This window comes from Diospyros lotus, chromosome 8 (genome assembly GCF_014633365.1).
Source record: "Diospyros lotus cultivar Yz01 chromosome 8, ASM1463336v1, whole genome shotgun sequence".
Lineage (NCBI taxonomy): Eukaryota > Viridiplantae > Streptophyta > Magnoliopsida > Ericales > Ebenaceae > Diospyros > Diospyros lotus.
Genome location: NC_068345.1, coordinates 41,566,912 through 41,583,496, shown reverse-complemented (window position 1 = coordinate 41,583,496; position 16,585 = coordinate 41,566,912). Strand labels below are relative to the sequence as shown.

General features: G+C 34.1%; 2 protein-coding genes across 2 annotated transcripts; one reads left to right on the top strand and one right to left on the bottom strand.

Moving 5' to 3' along the window:
* Nucleotides 1–683: 683 nt before the first annotated feature.
* LOC127808841 (cytochrome b561 and DOMON domain-containing protein At3g25290-like) lies at nt 684–1,779 on the bottom strand. The gene is made up of 3 exons (XM_052347499.1): nt 1,485–1,779; nt 1,102–1,356; nt 684–1,007 (listed from the first exon to the last, which is right to left on the bottom strand). Exons 1-3 carry the CDS (start codon nt 1,698–1,700, stop codon nt 741–743), a joined length of 738 nt encoding a protein of 245 aa, XP_052203459.1. The 5' UTR covers nt 1,701–1,779; the 3' UTR covers nt 684–740.
* Nucleotides 1,780–13,447: 11,668 nt separating this feature from the next.
* Nucleotides 13,448–14,269, top strand: LOC127808896 (stigma-specific STIG1-like protein 1). The gene has a single exon (XM_052347605.1). The coding sequence runs from the start codon at nt 13,514–13,516 to the stop codon at nt 13,982–13,984; it is 471 nt and encodes a 156-aa protein (XP_052203565.1). The 5' UTR covers nt 13,448–13,513; the 3' UTR covers nt 13,985–14,269.
* Nucleotides 14,270–16,585: the final 2,316 nt, after the last annotated feature.

Here is a 16,585-nt window from a genome sequence, read left to right as displayed (position 1 = left end):
TGAAACTTATAGTACGTATAATCAGGTCCTATATGAATATGTGTTTGCTCTGATACCACATGTTAGATATAAATACTTCACAGTATATATATAATAAATTCACATATCATATAAAACACTGATATTAATAAAGAAGAAGAATACCTCTATGCTCGATCTATAACAGCGATGAAAATCTTGATTGTAATGGCAAGCACAAAAGCACTACACCAGACCAAATCTTCCTCTTTTTCTCTGCTATTAGGCCTTAACCCTTTTCTTAATGGGAAGAAAATGGTGTAATAGATAATAGAGTGAAGAGGGGACTTAGCCATATATATATATATATAAAGCCAATAGGTTTTTACCCATCACAAAACCCTATTGGGCCTATACTTATTCCACAAACCATATTTATATAAATAGACCTAAGGCCATTAAGGTGCACCAAGTCCAAAGTCCAATTATGATCACATATAATTCATTTGGGCCTCCAGGCATTGTTAAGCTATAGCTCAACTAATTTTTTTTAAAAAAAAATAAAAAAATAAAATTCAATTAATATTACACACAAAATGAAAAAATTCTAACATATAGAGCTCAAAGAATGGCATTGCAATACTCAAAAGGACAGTTCAAGAACATAAGGAAGAAGAAACATAAATAAATAAATATAGAGAAGTCTGTAACTAATTTTTGCATGGGAGCGAGGAAAGAAAGCAAAAGGATCGAAAAGTTCACTCAGAAACGGAAGTTCAATTCTATGCAAGGTCGACATTAATTAATGTCCGATGACTCATGAGTTTAATCAATCTTAAGGTCTCCAATGCAAGGGCAGCCAAAGCCAAAACTCCCAGGATTGCAACATAGGACCATTTCCACCCCACTGCTGGCCTTTGCTTGTCAATCCCTAGGAATATATTTGCTATTATCAGGGCAATCAGTGCATAACCCAGAGCATGATGGCTTGCTTTCCAGTACTTGTGACACTCATGCTCTTCTTTCGGTTTCAAGCAAGTAGCCAACACCTGGACGACGACATCACACACGTGTCAGTTCCATACCTAAGAAAAAGCTCAATATGAATCAGCCAAGTAAGAGGAGAGTTTTGGGTTTAATTACTTGGGTTGCTGCTAATGCGAAAATGATGGTACCCAGAATGCCATGTGTCTTTAGGGTGTAATGCTTGAGAGCATTTCTGAGCAACATACCAAAAATCCAACCAATAGACCCAAGAAAACATCCTGAAATTTGACAGTAGGCGTGCAGTGAGTACCATTCACCGTATGCCATTGGTAGGTTTCTGCAGTACCTTGCAATGATGGCTCCAATGGGTAGAATGATCCCCCATCCTATGATATTTAGAACACCATGAACCTGTCACGATTAAAGCTCAAATTAAATGGGGGGAAATTCATCAAGCAAAAAGAATAATACCATCAATTTCAGGTTTAATTCCAGGCTTTCTGAAGCTGTAAAGTACTTGAAAATAACTGAACTCTTACAGCTTTTAGTTTCTTATGGTGATGCCCGGCCTGGCGACTGTGCCGGGATCTTATTCTTGCTGCTGTTAGACCACTAGGAGGAGGATTGTGAGGAGAAGTAGCTTTGGTATTGGGTTCGATTTCTTCTACTTCTCCGCTCATGTTGCAGAACATCTGGGCAGTGATGGAAGGGATGAAATATATTAGAGTGAGGATTATGAGGTGATGAGAGTTCATGTTTCTGGTCTATCTCTATGATCTCTTCTCTAGCTGATCATGAACCCCCCAAAACCATAGAAAGGCAAGGCAAGGCAAAGGTTACTTGTGCTATACAAGTTTGAAGTCCTCCACTGGATCATCACATTAAGCCTAATTACATATAGGTTTAGTTAGTCGAGGCACAATTGCGCTTGATTACTGGAATTAAGCTCTACAGTTTCTTAAGTGATGGGCTTGGTAATTAAGAAAGAATATATGCTTTGCTTATCAAACTAGGAAAATCTCCTTGTTGCTTTAATTACGTCATACAAAATCAGATTTTATTCCAATCTTTGTGCTTTTTCCTCCTTTCAAATTCGGGACCTTCCATCATTGTGTCTTTGTCCTCTTACGCGAGATCAATTACACGATTGTTAAATTGTTAATCATCTGTCTTTATATCACCTTTGTCAATCAACTGTGGGATGCGTGGCTGTGGAGGGCAAGAGACAGTGGTGGCTGCCATATAGAGAGAGTGCAAGAAGCACCGCAAGGAAAAGGGGTATTGCCGGCAAACTTTTCCCGATAATTTGAACAATTATCGGGAAAATACCATAATCTTCGGTGGTTATTAAAATCATCGGGGATTTAACATAATCCCAAACAGTTTTGAAAACTGTCGGTGATGTTGAACCATCCCCTACAGTTTTTAGAAATCGTCGGTGGTAATGTTGGCCCATCCCCGACAGTTTTAAAAACTGTCGAGGATATATGATTTATATACCTCTTGTGCGCCCCGCCCCTGCCCAAATTAATCTTCCCTTCACCCCTTTCTCTTCCAAAATCCTCTCTTGCAAATCCTAACCCTCTCTCACTCGCTCTTGTCACTGCCTCCCTCGCCATCACTCACTCTCAGTCGCTCTCACCATCGCTCACGCTTAATCACTCTCGGCCTCGCTCGCTCTCGCCTTTGCTCGCTCACTCTTAGTCGCTCTCACCCTCGCTGCTCGCTCAGTTGCGCTCGGCGTCACTGCCTGCATACTGCCTCTCTTAGTCTGTGTCACTCTCGCCCTCGCCCTCTTTGAATCATCAGGTAAGTCTCTGTCTCTCTTGCCCAGTCGCTGCCTTTCTTTGAATCATCAGGTAAGTCTCTGTCTCTCTCGCCCTCTTTGAATCAAATTTTTAAAATTTCAATTCAATTAAATTCTATTTTATGCATACAAATTCAATTACATCATCAAATTACCTTATAATCAAACAAATAATTAATTAAACTGATGATGGGCCGTTGAACTAGTGGAAATCTATCTTAATTATGAGAAGTTTTTAAGGAAAATTTGTAAAAATCAGATGTAACATTTGCAACTCACAAGTGAATGTAAATAAAAAATACATAAGAGAAGTTTTGAAAAGACAGAATATATGTTAAAGTGTTTAGTTTATTAAGTAGTTTGTTTTATTCTGTTTTGTGATCCCTATTGTTAAGGGATATGCTGTCATTTGACCTGTTCTTTAGTTGTTTGCCACATCTTTAGGATTGTTAGACATAGGTTGCAATTGTGGGTAAAAACGTGGGTTGCAGTTTAATTGTTTTAGTTCTTTTGTATGGCTACTTATAAGCCATAATATTTTATTCAATAGATTATTCTCTCAGATTCCTTGCTTTTGCACAAAATATACTTAACATTTGGTATCAAAGCCATCACTAGGCCTGATTGAAACTTAAGAAGCAGCAGTCTTCTAAGCTTGTAGCAATAAAGAATGGCAACTGAAAATAGTTTTGTCCAACCAGCAATTCCAAAGCTCGATGGACATTATGATCACTGGTGTATGTTCATGGAGAATTTTCTTTCCTCTAAGGAATATTGGAATTTGATAGAAAAAGGATTCCTAGAGCAGGAAAAGAATGAGCACTCACTGAAAGACAAAGGCAGGCAATTGAAGATGCCAAACTGAAAGACTTAAAAGGTTAAGAAATTACATTCTTAATTATATGCAAGCTTGCAATCTAAACTTAGGCTTTGCTTGTTTTAGGCAGTTGGATATATATATATATATATACACTATCTTTAAGGTTCCAAATTAAAGACTATATATCTCAGAGATTTAGTGAAGACTTGTTGCAAGCTTTAATTAATTCCCAGGTCTAGTGGGATCACAAAGGAACAAACTCTGCCACAAAAAGAAGCTAGTGTTGTTAGATGACAAATATATTTCTCTGAGCTCAACTTGGCATTTTATATGTAATGCAACCTTATAATTAATTACCTTATAATTAATTAACAGTTTAATTAATTAATACTAGTTGTCTAGTTGGGAGAGAGAAACCAAGTCAATAACATTTGTCTTTTCTTTTGCCCTAAACACAATGCACAGACTGGCTTTTTAAGCCAATTTGTCTAGTGACTATCAAACTCCAATAAAATAATGAATGCTATATTATAAACAATATATATAGGAGTATAGATCTAGAGAATATATTAAAAAAAAAGGTAATTAACTAGCATTTTAAACAAGGACCTAAATGTTTTATATATAATATATTCATAGAGATTCTTCTATGCTACACTCTTTAGAATGTGACTTATGCCACATTGAAACGGATTTTTTTTTTTTTTTTTTACTATTTTAGCTCTAAACTGCATCATGCATACACAATTAGGATGATTTAAATTGTATTGGGACTTAATTTTTTCTTGTGTATTCAGACATTGATTCAGTAAAACTTAAATTGTGCTAACTTTACAGTTTAAAGTTAAAAAAAAAACTCTTAAATGTGACATAAGCCACATCCAAAAAGTGTAGGATAAAAACAAGCAAAAAGTAAGATTCATGTAGAGAATCTTTAGGGTTTTATTGGTGTCTGCCTAGGATGCTTCTGCTTCTCAATGTACCTGTTTTTACTTATTCTTGTTTATTCCAGCACTTTTTAACTTTTCCCCCACAATACATTTTATATATATACATCTTTACCGTTTCCGATTAATGTGTTAAGACTTTAATATATTCTAATTCTATTCTTAGAGCACCATTTGAATTCTTATTCTTATCAGGTTTGATATATAAATTATTCTAATGGAGCTAGATAAGAGTTGAATTAACATATCGAACAGGCTAGATCCTCGATACGAACAAGGAATTCAAGAGTTTCTTCAATTTGCCTATAGACTTTTTTGGGACAAGCATATATTGTCCGTGTATTAAATGTGTTAATAGATATTTTTATAAACGAGATGTTGTAGAGGAACACCTCATTCTGAATGGGTTTGACACTAATTACATAATATTGATAGTTCATGGAGAGTTATATGTGCCTCGTCATAATCGAGAATAATTTTAAGATCAGGAATGTAATATTGGAGATGATATGGTGAGAATGATACATGATGCATATGGAGTTTCCAGACACAATGTTGGAAGTAGTGAAGAAGCTACGAGATTCTATGAATTGTTAGAGAAGGCAAAGACAGAGTTATGACCTAATTGTAAAAACTTCATAATATTATCGTTTATTGTTCATTTACAACACTTGAAGATATTAGGTGAGTCGTCGGATAAATATTTGATATGTTGCTTAAGTAGTTGAATGAGGCATTCCCAGAAAGAGTGTCATTGTCACGATCGTATTGGGAGGCTAATTAGAAATTGAGTGAGGATTTAGATTTTAAGTACTATAAGTATGATGCATGCCCTAACGATTGTATACTCTTTTTGGAAAGATGCATCAAAGTTGGATAGATGTACCTTTTGTGGAGAGTTAAGGTACAAAGAATACGAGGTGCACGTGGACGACTATATAACGAAGGTGAAAAAAGTTGCTTCTAAACAAGTACGACACTTTTCTTTGATTTCGAGACTGCAAAGATTTTTTATGTCTAACAAAATAACATCGTTAATGAGGTGGCATGAAGAAAGTAGAACAAATGATGGTATAATGAGACACCCTGCTATTCATTGGCTTGGCAATCTTTTGATGAACAACATCCGAAATTCGCTGAAGATAGTCGCAATGTTAGACTTGGTTTGGTTTTTGATAGGTTTAATTCATTTCGAACAATGACCATTAGCTATAGCATTTGGCCAGTTGTGTTAATACCATATAATCTATCACTATTTTGAAAATCGCTGAAAATTTCTAACGAATTTTTTAAATCGCCGGGAGTGATTACTTTTCCAGACGTTTTCATAAATTGCCTGTAAATATTTTTTTCCGACGGATTTTCTAAACCGCCGGGAGTGATTACTTTTACCAGACGTTTTCATAAACCGCCGGTAAATATTTTTTTCCGACGATTTTTAACTACCAAAATACTTTCCTGACGAAGGTATTTCCGACAGTTATAATTACCGCCGGTAAAACTTTTACCGACGATTTTTCAACTTTTTCCGAATATTTTTTCATCGCCAGAAAAAGTTGAAACTCTTGTAGTGAAGGGAGAGTTTTGCTTGTTATATGGGATGCGCAAATGTGGTTGAATAACTATTGGGGTGTGATACCCAATAAGTTTAAGGCGATGATAGTAAGATGGAGTAACTATAAAACTATCATAGATTTTGATATGATATTGATAGATTTAAAGAAAGGTCCAAATCTATTTATAGGAAGACCCAATTGCTTAAACAAGAATCAAGCCCAACTCATTTTGGTCTAAACCCATTAATTGCGCTATCTAAAGCCCATTATTTATCTTATCTTTATCTAACTTATTTGATGAAGATGTGAAGACTTCGTGGTTTTTGTAAAGGCAAGAAGAGAGAGAAAAAGTGGTAGAGATAGCCGAAAAAAAGAAAACAAGTGACTGTTGATATTCTCCTTGTGTGTGGTGTTTTTTGATCTTGTGCTTGTCATTCTTGGGTTGGGGTTTTTTTTTCCAATTGGGCATATTTGGGTTTGATCTAAGGATGGTTTTGAATTTTTTCTTGAGATCGATTCTTAATTTTACCTTAGTGGATCTTGGACCGATTAATCTGAGTCTTGAAATTTCACCTTCATCTCTTCTATTGCCAACGATTCATTAGAGTACAATAGGGAGTTTTGTTTTGATTTTTTGATTTTTCATTTTGATTTTAACTCACTTTTTTGTGCATTTTTCTTCAATCTAATTCGTGAATTTGTAGATTTTGTGAAGTATTTTCTCAACTGTAACTAATTAAACATGCTAGCTTCTTTACAAGCTTAGTCTCTATGCCACCATTAATAAGAAGGACAGCTTCGTAATTCATTCTAAAAGCATGCATTAATGAATATGTAACATATTCATGCATTTACGTGACTTCACAGAGAGAGAGAGAGAGAGAGTATCAATATGAAGGGATTAATTTGAGAAAGAACTGTATAATAACTGCAATCTTACACTTCCTTAACTTTAAGACCCATATATACCATCTAGCTAGCCAAAAAAAAAAAAAAAAAAAAATCAAATAGGTCACAATAAGTAGTAGTCCCCACGAATAACCTAAGACTTGGGCTGGGCCCATTACTCATGACCTCAATGAAAAATTACAAGTTGGGTGGTCCAGATATTATATAAAGCTACTCGTATACCAAACCTCATGAATAGTTCATTTCGGATTTCCTCTCTCTTTTAATTTAATATACTAAGCTAGAAAACCAATAAAGCTAATATATTCATCTAAATCATTAATCATCATTGATATAGATGGTGTTGAAAAACTCAAAATAGTCCAACTTTGAGAACTAGTGTCAACCCAAAAAGACTTAAAAAGGTAGATTTGCCTCAAGGTCCTGCAGACAATCCAAATGGGCGCCAAGATAGGCCAAAGCCCAAGCTTAGGCCCATACTTAACCGGTCCATCTTGCCTATCGGATCACATCTGACAGTTTATGTACCCTCATCTTAATCACATTTATCGCATAGGTCACTTATATAAATGCATAATATCTAAGGATTTAAATAAAATATATGATATGCATTTATTACATTATTATTATATTATTCATGAACATAATGACTAATTTAAGCGTCAGAAAACCTCCCAAGAGACTAAACCCCATCCTCTTTTTTTACAAAAAAAAATTAGTTCAAGACATATACAAGGTTTAAAAATTGCTAGAACAACTTTAGGATCGCAAATAACCGTTGATAAAAACATAAACATTTCACAAATCGAAGACTGATTTACCCTCAAAACCTCATCCATCATATTATTTTTTGGGTAAAATAAACCATATATGTTGATCAACATGATTCAGTTCCTAAGGAGTCTGACCCAATCCATATAGGTTGTGCCTGGCCATGGCCAAGCCCATGGCCGAATACCAGTGCCTCATAGGCCGACTCTCTTCTTTGAATTGTTCTGAAATATTAAAAAGAAATCTTTGAAACGCTTAGAAATGCCCTTTGTAAGGGGCTTCTACAATCGTGGACAAAATATGATTATTAACTAAATTTTTGTATGCTGGGAATCCCATTTTGGCATATATATATATATACTTAACTTGACAAGGATGTGACCAATGTGGAAAGTGTTGGGTGTGCAAACTAAAATCTCACATCTAAGATTAAGGACATATAAGTATGGATAATATTTTCATTGATATGAGACCTTTTGGATAAAATTTAAAAGTACATTTACAAGGGTTTAGGTCCAAAGTGGACAATATCAACTAACATAGAGATTTGAATTGTTCATAAATCCTAACAGCGGTATTAAAGTCCACTCAAGGTAAAGTGGTGGACTCTAGTTAAGTTCATGATTGGATCTATGATTGGTCTCTATTTAGAGCGAGCTCTTAAGATAGGGGATATTTTAGAACTTTATGAATGTATTGCTAGCCCACGGTAAATATGAGCAATTGATCTCAATGGAACAGATGAATGGATGATTGTCGGAAGGAAGGCTAAAAAAAAAAAAATACCACAATGATGTAGTCTTTTGTTTGAGGGGATGACTGTTGAGTGTGTAAACTAAAGTTGCTCGACTAGACATAGAAATGATCAATGGTATATAAGTATCGATAATATCTTATTGATATGAGATATTTTAGGTAAAATTTAAAAGTAAATCTATTAAAAATAAGGCTCAAAAGTAGATAATATGTGAAGATTTGATAGGTACATAGTGGATCCAATTCTTGAATTCTACGGCAGAACGTGTGATTAGTCGCTGATACACCGCGGTGGAGCTTAGCCCAACTCTTAACAATTTCAAGTTCAACGACCCAAAATGCAACAGTTTTGAATTGAATGCAATTCCAACCTACAGTTAGGTTGTTATACATCCCAGTCAGACGCTTATTTATTTACTTGTGATGTTTTAATAACATTCTAATACTAATGTAAAATAAAATATTATTTTCCGTTGAACACAATAATGAATTTATTGTTTGGAACTATCGTTGTCAAGCCATTTAAATTCTATAAGAAAAATAATTATTTCGATTCTTAAATCAGACATTGAAAACTTGATTGTCAAATTAAAATCAATATCAAAGATGTATTTTTTTTTTAAATGAGACCCCATATATGTATAGAAAATCATGAAGATTTTCGTGATCTGCTACAATTAAGATGCTTATAGATAATTTTTATCTTAATCTTTCGAGATATACGAGAATTACAATTCTTATGGATAATGTCTATCATTTTTATAGAATTCTTAAAGAGATTTTTAGATATCAAAATTATTCTATTTATGCTTTGTTTGGAGACCTCTCGATCAAGGGGAAGTTTACATGACCAATTCTAGTACTTTACAGTCTTTCGGAGACTGTAAAAGTCGCTTGAATTGGTTTTTGTGAGACTTGATAGTTTTCTTATTCTTTCGGTCCCTAAGACACTGTGTCCCTAATTTTCAAGCGACAAGATCTCCCAAAGTCATTGTTTTTCGATCTCCAGAAAAATGTGTTCTCCTGGAGACTGGTGTTTTTTTGGTTTTTGGGAGACTATGTTCTCCCAAAGTCCAGTGTTTTTAATTTTTAACAAATTTTTGCTTATGACACATCAAATAGAATATATGTGAGTATTTAAATAATATTTTTGATCATATATATACATGTGTAAACCATATAATGAATCACAATTAATTTGGCATTAACTGTAGCTGATTAAGAAATATAGAGTTTTATTTGATCACGCAAGGATTTGCTAATTCAACTGGTTTGATGTCATGTTCAAGGAGTTCAATAAAGCATGCACAATTGATCTATAAAACCTTGGGCTCTAGCTAGGATCATATGTAATGTTTGGTGCCTCCTAGCCTAGACCCAGTTGGTCACAAAGATGTCATTTATTGGAAAGTTCTAATCACACACACACACACACATATATATATATATATATGGAGGTAAAAAAAACACAGTATTTTGGCGGCACTGTTAAGGGAGAGAAGAAAATGACAAAAGTCCTATATATTTAACGTTAAATTTGAGTGCGTTGCATTAAGTTTATGTTCGAATAGTACTGTAAAAACAATAGAGTACTGTCTAGTAAAACAATTCAACTCAATTAATTAACTTACGTTAAATATATTGAAAAGCTTAAACTAAACTGAATTAGTAATTATATATATATATATATATATATAATCAAACTCATTTCACCTTGGCCCGAAGGGCCTTGGAATTGCTGACTTAGTTTCATAAATAAATGACATCCTTCTGTTGTTAAGTTTACAGAACATTTTACTACTCAGATGCAAAGATTCACACATCGTACGTACCCAACCTATTCATTTTCGATTTCGCCATATATATATTGGAACCAACACATATATAAGGTTAGTTGCATTCGTCGTCTAATTCATGGGTATAGGATGATATATGGTTACGTCCAACACTAATGTTTCATCGTCAATATATCACAGCTAGCATGCATGTGCACCACATTTAATTTCCAGATCTATATAACAATATTTTCCAACTTCGACAAAACTTAATCAATTTAAACCTACAATTAAGCCTAACTTTTGTTTACTTAATTTCTTGTAGGCTAGTGATAAATTAATACAACCATGTGCATCCTGAAGTACAAATTTTTCTATAAATACCTCACCATCGATATCTCTCGTAATTCATTACCATCAAAGCAGTACATAACAACTCTCCTTAATATCACATATCCATCATCACTTCTTATTGCTGGCATTGGATGGAGCCATCCAGGGTTTTGTTCATCCTGCCAGCAGTGGTGGTGATGGCCACAGCCATTACTACTGCAGCTCCAAACTTCCATTATGTCCACAAAACCAGCTGGTTTTGCCCAGGCCTCCCATGACATGTGATAAGGACCCTAAGGTTTGTGCTACCTGATAGCGGATAACTTCAACTGTGGGAAGTGTGAAAAGAGGTGACAGTACCCGGACATATGCTGTCAGGGACTGTGTGTGAACCCAAATATGAACAGCAAGCACTGTGGCTGCTGCAACAACGAGTGTGAGAAGTGGAGCTCTTGTGCTTATGGGATGTGCAACTATGGTTAAGTGGAGTAACTCATTTGGTGATTTCCCCTATATACTGGAAGAAGAAAATATATTTTATCCATCGCCAATCCACCGCTTGGCAGCCGTCATCTGTCGCGCATTCAAAATCGAGAGCAAAATAATGAGTTGTCAATTATTTGTCTGCGACGTCCCACCTCCCGAATGTGACGCCTCGAATCTTGAAATTACACATACTGCGTATCAGAACCTTGAGAAAATTGCCTCATCATAGGGTTCGAGCTAACTTCAGGTACTAATTAGAAGGACTTGTATCCATCCGGGCAAGATCGCACATCAGCTTGGCAATAAACCTCGGCTAAGCAACAACTTTACCCAACTTCTTCTTTTCTAGCTCAGATGCTCGCTTCGTGACTAACCGACCTGGGGAGCTATGCACTATACCAACAAAATCGAGCCTGGCCCAGTTCAAAAGTCCTAGAGATCGCCAGGCACATGGCCTGGTCTCGACCCAACTTCAGACTGCGACAACCATCACTGCATGCTGGATACTCTCGAGCCCACTCCAGATCTCATCCTCATTAATTGCAAATCCCATCTACATTTAATGAAGATCCATTCGGCACCATGCTATCGTTAGGGAGCCCTGTTGGCGTTGGATATATATTTAGTCTATCACCTTACAATGCCAGATACAAACATGCATGCAAAAGGACCGGTCATCATTTTATATAAATTTACTCTATCAAGAGTCAATAAATATTCTTTTATAGTCTACTAATATTCTATTACTTTAATATTTTACTTACTTGAGTATCAGAGTGCTTGCAGGTGTCAACCACCTCTCATCATGTCGATCATAGAGCCTATTCTCTATCACTGCAAACTCAAGTCTGATCATCCCTTTGAGTGAAAGAGGAACATTTTATATGAAGTTATACTAAAGTAAGTGATCTGCTTGGTAACTAGGGTGTTGGATTATATATATATATATATATATATGTTGGGAAATAAAGGCAAATGATTGCTATATTTGTGCCCATTGAAAGTTAATGATCTTCAGTCCTCTACCCAATTAATTAATATATGTAGAAGTTTTTTTTTCTCATAAATAGGATGAATTGTATAATAAAGGGAGAAACAGTTGCATGTTCACAAGATTTACATTATCCATGCAAATGAAGCCAACAACTCTACTCATTACTTGCTTTCCAGTACCATCTTCCTTTGTAGTTTGCTTCCCTGGCAATGTGCATGAATATTGAATATTTTAAAATCAAGCTATTTCAAAGAGTTTGGGGCTAAATTCATATTTCTTTTCATGCGTTTTTATCTTCTTTTTTTTTTTGTTATTTAAATTTTTTATTATTTTAATTATATTCTTATATATATATATTTGAGTCAATTTAACTCATATATTTTAAATTTTTTTTTATGTAACAATTCAAATTTTTTGTTATTTCGATTACACTCATATACTTGTATTTTTTAGTCAATTTAACCCATATATTTTAATGTGTAAAAAAATAATTAAATTAACTCATCTCATCTTACCTTTTTCTTTGCACATCAAAATGTGTATAATGGAAACAATAAAAAGCTTAGGTTGAAAATTTTCAAAGTAGAAAGATTAAATTGATTTGAAAATACAAGTTTATGAGCGTAATTAAAACAACGAAAAATTTGAATAATCACACGAGAAGAGCGTGAAAGTACAAGAACAAAAATATAGAGTTGACCAAGAGTTTGGATATATACCATTAAACACATTAAAATAGCCCGACATGAAAAAATATTTAATGCAATCATAATATTTACTTAATTATACTAATGTGATATTATTATAATAATATGTATTAAAATTTTGAATATAAGAGGGTTAATAAACAGGTATTAATTAAACTCAGGCATCCTTTTAATCTTCCTTGCTTGTTTGATATTAATTAAAACAACTGTTTTGAAGTTGACAATGTAAAACACGAACTGAAACCATGGATACGTGAAGCTAAATGGAAGGGGGTCAAACGGTTTAACAAAAGTCAAACTTAGGCGATATTGAACGGCCAAGTGCTCCCGTAACGGTCTCTTATAGACGGGTCCAACTCTCTAATTAGCTGGAATTTGTGAAGACGAAAGAGGTGATTGCGGGGCTTATGGTTGGCAACTTTCCGTCTTTGTTTCCCAAACACATACAGTAAGCTATAAAATACTAATATTGTACCTTGATATTTTCTCGACAAGCCTAACTTTATTTTACTTTCATATAATTCAATACCAAGAAGCCATTGAATACGACTACCCCACTAATTATCTCACCATACATACCAAACCCTTATTCACCTATAAATACCCATCACCTTCAACCAGAGAGTTCTCCATCTCAGCCTCTTATCCATTTCTACTCTATCACATTCCATATCTCTCTCTCTCTCTCTCTGATCTCTCAATCCAATATGAAGAAGAGTACTGCCCTAAAGATCTGGTTCATGTTGGCCATGCTAATTGCAATGGTGATCACTCTTTCTGCAAGAGCAGAGGAAGAACAAGTGTCCATTGCCGAGGATATTGACGACGAAGAAGTTGAGACAGTTTCTTCGCTGGAAGGTCAAGGAGTCACAACTTCACTTCGAGGGGCCAGCCGGTTTCTCACGGAGAAGCCGCGTGCGGCAATGACATGCGACAAGTACCCCAGAGTTTGCCATGCGAAGGGCAGCCCGGGGCCGGATTGCTGCAAGAAGAAATGTGTGAATGTGAAGACGGACAAGCTCAACTGCGGCATGTGCGGGAAGAAGTGCAAGTACTCGGAGATTTGCTGCCATGGAAAGTGTGTGAATCCATGGAATGACAAAAACCACTGTGGAAGCTGCAACAACAAATGCAAGAAGGGGAGTGCTTGTGCGTACGGGATGTGCAGCTACGCTTAAAAACATCAGCAATATATATATATATATACGTATGTATATGTATGTATATTGTCAATTAAGAACGTTCATTTAATCATATGCTAGAGTAGATTGAGTTTAATTAATTATATGTTGCCAATAAAGGCAAGCCATGCATGATCAGCCGTGGTTGGTATATATAATGTTGTTGGAACAACTGTTTGTTTATTCATGATGGATGTTATGGTAGCAGTATATTTGGTTGAGATCTATTCTACATATGCTGTGTGATACCCTCTGGATACCAACAAAGCTAATATATTCGTCTAAATCATTAATCATCATTGATATATAGTTGGTGTTGGAAAACGCAAAATAGTCCCAACTTTCAGAATTAGTGTCAAGTCAAAAAGACTTTAAACGGTAGATCTGCCTCAAGGCCCATCAACAGACAATCCAAATGGGCGCCAAGACAGGCCAAAGCCCAAGCCTAGGCCCATAATTAACTGGGCCATCTAGCCTATTACCCTCATCTTGATCACATTTATCGCATGGATCACCTATGGCCGAATAACAGTGCCACACTGGCAGACTCTCCTCTTTGAATTGTTTTGAAATACTAAATGTTAAAGTTTAAGTCTAGATAAATGGTAGATAAATAAGATTTTTGATGATAATAAAAATTATTATAAATTTAGGATCATTAATTTTTTGCAAAGAAATTCTTTTTTTTTACCAAATATATACATCTTAGATCGACTGATAAATTATTTAAGTCGACTGAAGTGGGGCAGTATGTTTGTCTTTTGAAGATATATGTCATTTAGATCAACTGAAGTTATTCTTTGGTCTATCGAAGTGTGCCAAAATATTGGTCCCATGTTTTAGGTTGACCTAAACTTCGAGCGAAGTTATGTTTTTTATCTCTAAACAAGTTTGGTCAACTAAAATTGTACCTTCAATCAACCGAAGTCTAATGGTCATTCTTGAATGTTGTGTTTTTTGCATATTTTTTTATTACACGCGAAGTGTATAAATTTTCAAATATAATTTCGTTTGGTTCCTCAAAGTTACAAATTGATTCTCTCTTGCAAATTATATAATCTTGTGTTAGAGAAAAATATTATTTTTAGCCCTCACAAATTGAATTTTGCATTGAAATCTCTCAATTGTTTTAAGTTCTCAACAGATGTTAGCTAGAGATGAAGAATATGAAAATTTTCTTAAAATTCAAATATTATTTCGTACTTTCTACGTACGTAATAGCTATTTTGTCTACTATTACGTATAAATAGAAGGTGAGTATAAAGAAGAAACAAAGATAATGAAATATAATACAGTGAATAAACTTGACAAAATCATTCAAATAAGGATAAGAAGATTAAGAGTTACAAGTTTGCTAGCATTATCAAATTGTTAATAATTTGTTTGAAATTGTTTCTTGATTATAAGTTTATTATTGTTACTCACCTGTTATGAGGAGATTGTATTTACTGACTTTGTGCTAGAGATTCTTACTTGAGGCAAGGGATTATGTGTGATTATATTTTTAATTAAAAATTAGTATTGGTTCTAACTCCAATTAAAAAGTTAAAATTTATTCTCCCTAATCGATTCTCAAACTAAATGTTGAAATTTGCAAGCTTAATTTTGAGAGAGAAGACTATATTGTTTAAAGAGCTGAACTTTTTTAAAATTCTCTTGTTTTTTGTTATTGGTTATTTTAAATTATTATATTATTATTTAATTATATTTTATTTAGATAACAAAATCAAATGTTTTCAAGAAGAGCTAAATTATTAATTTAAAAAAAAACAATTCACTCCTTTTTAGATATTTTTCTGGACAATATTAAAAAAATCTTTAAAAGGCCTAAATGCCATTTGTAGGGGCTTCTAAAATTGTGGCCAAAATATGATTATTAACTAAATTTTGGTATGCTGTGAAGGCCATTTTTGTATATATATATATAGGTACCATGTATGTACCCACAATATATATATAATATATATAATTAACTTGACAAGGGATGTGACCAACGTGGAAAGTGGATCCAATTCTTGAATTCTACGCCAAAATGTGTGATTAGTCGCTGAAACACTGTGGTGGAGCATAGCCCAACTCTTAACAATTTCAAGTTCGACGACCAAAACAAATTCCAAATGAACATGCTAGCCCTGATCATAGGCAGCTAAGCCATATGTTAGTACTAGTTTAGTAGATCCTGAGTTCAATTTTTGTTTTATATAATAAGATAAATTTTTACTCTTATAATTTATCTCCTGATATAATTGAGGGCACGAGTATTAAAAAATACGTAAAAACAATCATCCTAAATACGACAAACTTGAGTTGAATGCAATTTTAATATGCATTGCTCTTATCCCATTCTGGCGCTTATCTATTTATTATATTTTAATAACATTCAAACATTAATCTAAAAAATAATATCATTTTCGCTTGAACACATTAATAAATTTATTAACTGAAAATTTTATCATCGAGTCACTTAAATTCTATAAGAAAAAAAATCACTCTGATATTTAAATTATATACTAAAAACTTAAATATTGTATTAAATCTAATATCAAAGACATATATATATATTTTTAGAATGAAACCTCGTATGTGTATAGAAAATTA